We start from the raw sequence: 10,000 nt of genomic DNA, 5'->3' as shown, positions 1-10,000 counted from the left end.
TTATTCCACTGTATCTAATGAGTAAGTACATTGTAATTTTAAAGCCCTGCTAAAATAAAGTGCTACCGACTACGGTGCATAATCAAATCTTATCAAATCTAATGAACATCTATAGAACAGTGCCTAGCCAGGAGCACCACGCAACAGACTCTTGGTAGTTGACGCCGTGATATTTATGACCTTGTAGTTCACTCCATCAAGTCTGCCTAAAGCTGAAATTTACAGCATGTTGGTGAATGACGCATATTTGTATATAAATATTTCGCAAATGTGTGAAAATAAAGGTAGTACTTAACAATAATACAAATCGTTATTATGTGCTTGCTATGACTTAAATAATGTGTCTTAAATAATTAATGATGTAACATTGTTTCTTATTAACAAATTGTTTCAAACACATCTATGGTCTGCTTTAGACCACAGTATACTGTATATTTCAACAACAAATACTGCAGTGTGCAGCAATGACACATTTTAAGTCCTTTCCCTGGAGCCATCCTTTGCACACGTGCGCATGCGTACACACACACACACACACACACACACACACACACACACACACACACACACACACACACACACACACACACACACACACACACACACACTTTGCGCATGCACACACACACACACACACACACTCTCTCTCTCTCTCTCTCTCTCTCTCTCTCTCTCTCTCTCTCTCTCTCTCTCTCTCTCTCACACACACACACACACACACACACACGCAAACACACACACACACAAACTCTCTGCGCACTCACTCTCTCTCTCACTCTCTCTCTCACACACATACACACACACACACACACACACACACACACACACACACACACACACACACACACACACACACACACACACACACACACACACACACACACACACAAACTCTCTCTATCTCTCCCCTCACACATTACGCATGCACACACACTCACACACACTCACACTCACAAACACACGCACACACACACACACACACACACACACACATTCACACACACACACGTATTGTTGCCTTACGTGTTACTGTAATGACAGTGCAAAAATGTAGGGATGATTATGTGTCCCGCATCATCCACCGTGTCCTGCGCCATTATTCAAACCCGGCATGAATTGACCAACGGCAGACAATGCACACAATGGGGACGAATCACTCCGGCATTCATGGCTACACAAAGGCACTCCACTCAGACGCATCGTGTCTTTGGCAATTAGCCAGGAGGAAACACCATTGCTGTTGTTGTTGTGTGCTGTTGACTTACTGGCAGAAATGCAAAATGCCCACCTTCCCCTTCCCCTCCCCTTCATTTACAGAACAGCCTCTCCTCATCCCTCTGCACCATATCCACACCAAAGTCTGTCTGTCTGTCTGTCTGTCTGTCTGTCTGTCTCTCTCTCTCTCTCTCTCTCTCTCTCTCTCTCTCTCTCTCTCTCTCTCTCTCTCTCTCTCTCTCTCTCTCTCTCTCTCTCTCTCTCTCTCCAGCTGTCTCTGGCTTTCTCTCTTGCAAACAGACACAAACAGAGACGTACGCACGCACGCACGCAAGCACACACACAATCATGGAGTCAACTGCTGTGGAGCCTTAGAGAGCTAAGAGCCACTGTGGTGCCCTATGTCTAAGCTCTAGTGCCCTGCTGGGTGCAGCCTATCATTCACCTGTGGTTATTGGAACTAGAAACACGACCCTCTGAGGAGCAGACATTGCACTCAACTGCTGGCCACCACTCAAGATGGGCAGGCCAACTTTCAACACGCTCTGGGAGCTTATTCAAAAGGTCACATAAAAAATACTTTTGTGGTTTTTGTTTTTGTTTTCATTGTTTTGGCGTCTTCTAAAGTAACACAAATGGTATTTCATCCTCAGAAGGCGATGTGTGACAATTCTAGTCTCAACTTGTGACACCACTCAAGATGGCCAGGCCAACTTTCAACACGCTCCAGGAGCTTATTCAAAAGGTCAGATTTAAAAAAAAAAAAAAAAACGTTTTGTGTTTTATTTTGCGGTTTTCTTTGTCTTGGCGTCTTCTAACACAAATGGTATTTCATACTCAGAAGGTGATGTGTGACAATTCTAGTCTCAATTTATGACACCGCTCAAGATGGGCAGGCCTACTTTCAATACGCTCCTGGAGCTTATTCAAAAGGTCAGATAAAAAATACTTTTTGTGTTTTTTGTTTTTGTTTTCTTTGTCTTCTACAGTAACACAAATGGTATTTCATACTCAGAAGGTGATGTGTGACAATTCTAGTCTCAACTTCTGGATTTTTTTTTTTTTAATTGTACATCAGGTCTGCTTGACGGCTCGTAAGCGGCTGGCTTCACCAGTGGGTACCTTGAGGCATTTTGTACAGTCACACAGACAGATGGATGGCAACAGTCCAGATGTTCCCACAGGCTATGGCCAGGAGGGCCTGGAGCTGTCAGGCAAGAGGTAGTCAGACAGATGCTGCAGGTCGGGATGGGACCGGGGGGTAGCGAGGGTATACCAGTAGAAGGTGTGGAATGAAATATGCGAGTGGGGTAGGAGTCTAGGTGTGGAATACAAGGATACAAGAATGCTTATTCGTCATTCGTTTATTTGTAAACTTGGTGAAAGTACAACACTAGCATATGATATTACATAGCAGTTAGGCCTACATCAGTTATTTAATTTACCTGATGAGGTAGCTAGACGTTGTTGTTACAAACAAAAACAAAACAAACAAACGAACAAAAAAACGAACAAATTTGATCCAACCAGCGCAGCACAGACTCCGGTGCATCGCTCAATAGTAACTGTAAACCAGTGAAGTTACTTGTATTGGAAGGAAGCTATGGCAGGTTTTGCTGTTTTACCTCTACTTTTACTTTGGTTATAAGGTGAAGTGTGAGGTACAGGGTATGGGAGTAGGAATGGGAGTGGGGTAGAGGTGGGACGAGGTATGGGAGTGAGGCATAGCAATATGGGGTTGGCGCACTGTACGGGACATACCTTTGAGGTGCCCTCGGCCGAGCGTCACAAACCCAGAGTTGATGAAGTTGTGGGGGTCTTGGCTGGCCTGGCGGATGAAGTTCTCTTTCGAGTAATGGCCTGAGGAAAGAACACAGATTCACAGATTATATATTCTACAATAGCAGTATGAGTGGAGTTTGGCCTGTGGGAAGAAAAAAGTTAGTTGTATCACCAATATTGTATACAATTTAATAACACAGAAGACCTACATTCCATTTTCTACATGTTCATGTACTTTCAATAAAAACACAAAAAGATTCTGAGTTTGACTGGAGCTACATGACTGGAGCATGTTGAGTTTTACTGCATTATTCAATTCAATACTTACAGTACATCCCATTTAGTGATATATGTAATGGATAACGGCCAACAAGGTGACCGGATTTATGAAGTTACGGTAATGGCAAAGTGGAGGCTTAGCACTCCAGTGACATGTGCAACACGTTGCCTCCGCCAAGACTAACTTCTAGGGATCATGCTAACTGCTCCAGAATCTTGCCACAAGATGCTTCTCTGTCGGACGTGTCTAATTAATATGCAATTACAATCTTCGTTTGGAATGCCAACAATATGATTATCTATTTTTTTCGGTAGATCATTCATGTGATTCCTAAAACATTATCCCTTAGATACGTTAGCATTCCAAACGAAGATTGTATGTGCATCCATGTTGGACGCTTCACTGGTTCAACTAAATGAATGGTCATCTCATCAGCCAAGTAGAAAAGAGAATTCCGTTGTGAAGGGAGATAATCTAACTGAAAAATTTGTCAAAGCAAACACATTTTCTCCAGTGTCCAATGATGTTGCAACATTTTTCAGTGTTTCATCAACTTATGACCTCACATCTGAATTTGCTGCACCCTCACTAAAACCATTGCAGCCAGTTAAACGTAAAAAGGTAAGTTACCCTGCTGCCTTCAATTTGTAAGTTTTGTAACACAACTCGAGTCTTAACTCAATTTGAGGCTGTCTCAAGTTGAGTTAACTTACAAACTCAAGGTGGCAGGGCAGCTTCCTTTTTACGGACACATGAATCCAGCCCCGACAGCAGTCCACCCCACTCCAGGGGGGCACAAGCACATAACAAACAAAATCAACCACTTGCAAAGACAAAGGGTCGTGCGGTGATGGTGAATGGGAATAGTTCTCAATTCGTGCCACAGTGAGCTTGTCACATTGTCCCCCTGCAACTCTCCGTTCACTTCCAGAACATCTTTCTTCACGCTGCATTGGCTTTTATCTTTTTTATGTGTGTGAGGCTGTCTTTGTGTGTCCAGTGTCTATGGGATTCTCTGTCCTTGTGTGTGTGTGTGTGTGTGTGTGTGTGTGTGTGTGTGTGTGTGTGTGTGTGTGTGTGTGTGTGTGTGTGTGTGTGTGTGTGTGTGTGTGTGTGTGTGAGCCTGTGTGGGCGAGACTGTTTGGGTGTGTGCGTGCATGTGTGCAGGCGAGCGTAGGTGCGTGTGTGTGTGTGTGTGTGTGTGAGAGAGAGAGAGAGAGAGAGAGAGAGAGAGAGACAGACAGACAGACAGAGAGAGAGAGAGAGAGAGAGAGAGAGAGAGAGAGAGAGAGAGAGAGAGAGAGAGAGATAAAGTGTGTACGTTTATTGGTGTGTGTGTCTGTGTGTGTGTCTGTGTGTGTGCGTGTGCGTGTGCGTGTGTGACTATGTTTGTGTATGTGTATGTGTGTGTCTGTGTTTGTATGAGTGTGTGTGTGTGTGTTTGTGTGTGTGTGTGTGTGTGTGTGTCTGTGTGTGTGTCTGTGTGTGTGCGTGTGCGTGTGCGTGTGCATATGTGCGTGTGTGTGTGTGTGTGCATGCGTGCGTGTGTGTCTGTGTGTGTCTGTGTGTGTGTGTGTGTGTGTGCGTGCGTGCGTGTGTGTGTGTGTTGTGGTGCTGCCTCCTCTGCCATAATGAGCGGGCGTGGCTGTTGGATTGGGGTGCAGCATGATCACTGCTCTCCTGCCACACTGGGGACCCAGGCCAGAGGGGTGTGTGTGTGTGTGTGTGTGTGTGTGTGTGTGTGTGTGTGTGTGTGTGTGTGTGTGCGTGCGTGCTTGCATCTCTAAAAGTGCGTATGTATGGAGATCCAATTGTTCCTAAACTTTTTGTATGAAAAGGAGGAGATTCACACATGAAGATGAATGATTTATAAATAGTTTTTTTTTTTTTTTAAATATATTTTTCTAATTTGGAAACAAATGTGCTTGATTTTGTGTGTTCAGTCTGCATTAATGCACCAATTTCCAAGATCTGAGGATCTTTTCTGCATGCGTGGATCATTTCCTTTGCTTTCGTGTCGATTACGTCATTTTGAGACATTCGGAGCGCAGTCAGCGCACTGCACGGTCCACAAACACACAGTGCCAGATTTGAATACAAAAGCGAGATACACACATGAAGATGCAAGATTTATAAATAGCCATCAAAAAATACAAATATATATTTTTAACTTTTAAATATATTTTTCTAATTTGGAAACGAATGTGCTTGTTTTTGTGTGTGCAGTCTGCATTATGTACACCATTTTCCTGCATTTGTGGATGTTTCTGCATTTGTGAATCATTTCTTTTGCTTTCGTGTCGATTACGGTATTTTGAGACATTCAGAGCGCAGAACAGATCCACAAACAAATGCATGCCGATTTGAATCTGAAGACCGGCAAAAACCCTCAGTTCACGGAATATCCACCAGATGGCACCTCTATATACGGCTCTGCTGACAGCCATACGGCTCTGCTGACAGGGAAATGGCATTGCCTAGCTGTCCATGACAGAGGGGTGTTGTTGTCTGTGGCTGGATAGCAGTTGGACATGACGAATGTACATGCTATGCCAAAGGTAGGTTCAAGTTCGTTAAAAAGTACCATTGTATGCTTCTGCCAGTTTTTTTTTAACTTGTAGTAGGCGAGCTGTGTATTATGTGGCTAGCTTACCGTTTACTGGCAAGCTAGCACTTGTTCTGGTTTGCTACCAGTAGCTCAAAGTTAGCTGTCTATTTATCTTCTAGTTCTATAAATATGGTGTTGCAACTTTGTTTTTGTTTTGTTTGTGGTATTAGCCATTGCCACTAGTGAGCCAGTCATTTTAGTTACTCGTGTATCCAATTTCATTACCAGCCAGCAAAAGCATACAATGGTATTTTTCTCAACAAACTTGAACTTACATTCAGCATTGCTTGATATGAACGGTGCCCATTTAAACCACACTGATTCTGGCCAATGCCAGATACAAACGCTCCTTCCTTACATTGACATGAATGAAACATTTCGCCCTGGGTAGGCTACAATTGGCCTTGCATTCACGAGTCATACTTCCAGACATCCCAAGTTACAGAAACTCGTTTCAGGGAGATGCTTATCGAGCCTCGACACCCCGACAAACAGAACGGCATTAGTGTTTTAAACATTTGTATGGTCATGTCTTTTCTATCGTCCAGTCTGCATGGACATGAACACCTGCCTACTATTTTTCCTGGGACTTTCTACTCTGAAGTGGGCTGAGCTCGCGCAATCTATTTGAAGTATTCCAATCCACGCATTCTGCACGAGTTATATCTTTCTCTATCCTGCATTTAGTGTTGCCACACGTCCCTGATTTTATGGTCTGTCCAGGTAAATGGAATAGCTGTCCCGGTTTTCCATAATGCACGTCTTATTACCCCATTGAAATGAACACATCATTGTTTTGCTTGTCAATGTGTCCCGGTTTTTTACCACTGAAATGTGGCAACCCTACCTGCATTGTCAATTACAAAAAAGCCTGCTAACTTGCATGATCTAAAATCAGGGAGATTTTATCTGACTCTCGGGCATCAGGGAGCCACTATCAATATCAGGGAGGTAGACTTGTGATGTCTGTACTTCTAGGCCCAAACAACTCTTTAGTACAAACAGACAATACACAAAGTCAAATGTGCACACACAGCAGCCTAGTTAGCCTATATCCTGGTTCTAGCTTATGAAAAGTAGCCTATAGGCCTATGAAGTAAAAGGAAAATCTGCTATCCTTTACACAAGATAAGACAAAAGGAAAGTTGACCAGTCTTTCAGTTTAGACCTAGGCCTATTTGCTTCTTATAGGTACAAAAGATGTTTAAGCTCCATCTGTTTCACATACTGTAAGGTAACAGATATGAGGGTGATTTGGAGAGCTGGAGGGTTCCTTGGGGTTCATAATATACAACAAAAATATCCATCACATTTTTGCTCAGGCATAATCTGTTCATTTTAAGAACCACGCAAGTCTGTGTAGCTAAAACAAAGTTTATTAAACGCTTAAAAGCACAGCATCAGTCTGTTTTTTAGTTCCAGGTGTTAGAAGCAGATGGCCTTGGGTTGTCTGAGTAGTTGGTGGTAGATATGCACAACCGGCACACTCTTGTCCCAGGAATACATGTAAGGTGCAGGTCATATCATATGAGACACAGGGTATCACCACCAATGCACAATAGCATGCAAATAAAGCACAACAATAATGAAAAGGTGTTAAAACAATAATGCAGTAAACACAAAAACGTACATTTGCCCATCACTGTAGTCATGTACAAACACTCATTAGCAAAAGAAAATCAGCAAACTACAATGTAAATATATCACAAAACAAAAACAGGCCCAATGCTCATCATCCAATCTGTTGAGTGTGACAACATCATTTGATGTTTTGATGAATAAACATAATTTAGATGAATACTTTTTCTACTGCCTTCCCCATGAAAGGGTTACATCACCTCTAATAAAAAAGTACTAAAGCAATAAGACTGTTAGACATAATGTGATGCTGTAATTGTACAATGGCACTGCAACGCAATTGGGGGTCACACGTGGGAGAACCTTTGCTCAGATGACAGGTGTTGCCTGGCGGAGGGGAACACAAACAGTTTTGAACGCTACGCTCGGTGTGTGCATGATAAACTTCTGTCGTGTTTCATTCCTGTTAATGACTATTGCATACAATGCTGACTTGGCGTACTGCTACTGTATGCACTTCAACATTGTGGTGAGCCACAATTAATAACGTTCAGAAAGAACACGTCCAGTTTGCTTATTCATGTATACAAGAGATTCCACCGGCTGAGCAAGCTCGTCAGATTGGTGTCAGTCAAGCAACGCCTACGGGGCTTCAAGTGTTAGGCTTAGTTTCTACTGTATAAGATACTGCCTAAAGTTTGGCAAAAGACAAAAAACGCAGGTCTTGAAGAAAGGAAGGACGAAGGAAGCAGCACTGTTGCCTCCACATCAGCTCTACATCACCACTGGGAAGACCTTTAAGACAATAAAGCAAAACAAAAAAACAGGAGTCAGAACACATTTTCACTTTTTTTTTAAATTGAAGCCATCATGACCCAAAAGTTCCAGACTACCCAAAAGTGCTGGCAAGCGTTAATATTCACCTAGTATTCATAAACCTGTATTTTCTGGATGAAAACATTGTTAATATATGCTTGTGATATTTCATAACGAGCCCATTCTGAATTAGGGATAGTTTAACATTTTCTGGTCAAAATGTTGAATTGCACTAGATATGCATATATAAAGGGAAGTGTATGGGTGGGGAGGTAAGGGTCAGAATTGTGTCCCCATTACATTGTGTGTGTGGAGTGGGGGGTCGTTTCAAATGTCAACACTCCTGCATACATACTCTGCAGTCTGAACTCTAACACTTTGCTGCACTATGTGTACTGGCCTCACTGAATATTTATAATAAACTGAACTTTAGTTCCAAACAAGAGAATAGAAACTATAAGCCATGCATTCACTTTTTCATGATGAAAGTGTCCAGTAGATGGCGTCAATGCAGAGTAAAAAAACAAGGAAACTACACTGAGACATTAATGAAAAAAAAATTAATGAACTGTTCCTTACGATTTTTCTTATACTGTATTAAGATATAAATGAAGAAATGAGAAGTTTATGCAAATCGGACAAATATAGTATATGGTGCATACATTAACGACATAAAAACTTTTTTTCTTCTTTCTACCAAACTTCTTTCTCCTTTCTCTTTCTCCCAAACAAAACCTTTTAAAGGAACATTAGTTGTAGACTACCACACTTAAAAATATAAAAGAGGTCAGTCTGCAGCCCTGCCTGTCTGGATATGCCTGTAAGACAATCCATACAACCTCCATAAATACTATACATATAATAACTCATTAGACATCCATATTTGGCAATATGGACAACATGGAATCAACTCTCCAAATAATGAATTAACATAGCATTTTTTTCTTTAAGTGTGGCTCACTTTGAGACTAAATATGAGTGTGGGGTAGCAATCTATGATACTGTGCACAACGTACATCACATTACATTACACACTTAGCTGACTCTTATTCAAAGAGACGTACACTAGATATTTATACAGGGCATTGGTTACAGCCAGAGCCATAAAGAGGGAGAGTCGGGCAATCTCCACTGTGTCCTAGGGCCGACTTCGGAATTAGTAAAATTAGCCATTTTAGCGTCTCAGAACTGCTTAGCGATGCGAATGTTAGTGCCTAGAAGTGGGCGTAGCACACATCAAATGCAATGCGATGCAATGCAGGGAATATGACAAGACTCGCTATTCGTAGTAATAACTTCAGATAAACATCACAGATGGTAAAACTGTTGTGATTATCATTACAGAGACAGTTGATAGTTTACATATTTGTGGTGATTACCCCGCAGTATAGTTCATTAGTCCTTATTTTTGGCTTTTTATGTTATGTTTAGGCACGACCTCGATCTCGTTGAAAGGCGGGGCTGCAATTTAACTCCTGGTCCTCCATTCGCTTAACTCTCCCTCTGTATGGCTCTGGTTACAGCCACTGAAGCAATGAGGGGTTAGGTGCCTTGCTCAAGTAGCCATGGAGGGAGGACTAGGAAGAGGTCAGGGAGGGATTTGAGTCTGCAATCCCTTGTTGTAAAAGAAATCTCCCTTTTACCTTTCTGTTCTACAAGTACTAGGAAAGGTCTGGCCAGCTCTGATATTTGGTTTTTAATCTTCTTTCAAAATGGCGAAT

The 10,000-nt window shown here is 42.1% G+C and overlaps 1 protein-coding gene and 1 long non-coding RNA gene across 2 annotated transcripts in view; both read right to left on the bottom strand.

The window, feature by feature from the left end:
- Positions 1–10,000, bottom strand: part of LOC134470243 (protein shisa-6-like) — a 116,118-nt gene that overhangs the window by 67,080 nt on the left and 39,038 nt on the right. Inside the window, exon 3 of the mRNA XM_063224273.1 lies at positions 2,977–3,075. Coding sequence (XP_063080343.1) covers positions 2,977–3,075 — 99 coding nt within the window. The remainder of the gene's footprint in view (positions 1–2,976; positions 3,076–10,000) is intronic.
- LOC134434804 (uncharacterized) overlaps positions 7,572–10,000 on the bottom strand; it is a 4,430-nt gene continuing 2,001 nt past the window's right edge. Inside the window, exon 3 of the long non-coding RNA XR_010031938.1 lies at positions 7,572–8,258. This is a non-coding gene — a long non-coding RNA (uncharacterized LOC134434804). The remainder of the gene's footprint in view (positions 8,259–10,000) is intronic.

The sequence above is a fragment of the Engraulis encrasicolus genome, chromosome 2 (genome assembly GCF_034702125.1).
Source record: "Engraulis encrasicolus isolate BLACKSEA-1 chromosome 2, IST_EnEncr_1.0, whole genome shotgun sequence".
Lineage (NCBI taxonomy): Eukaryota > Metazoa > Chordata > Actinopteri > Clupeiformes > Engraulidae > Engraulis > Engraulis encrasicolus.
This window is presented reverse-complemented; position numbering and strand designations above follow the sequence as displayed.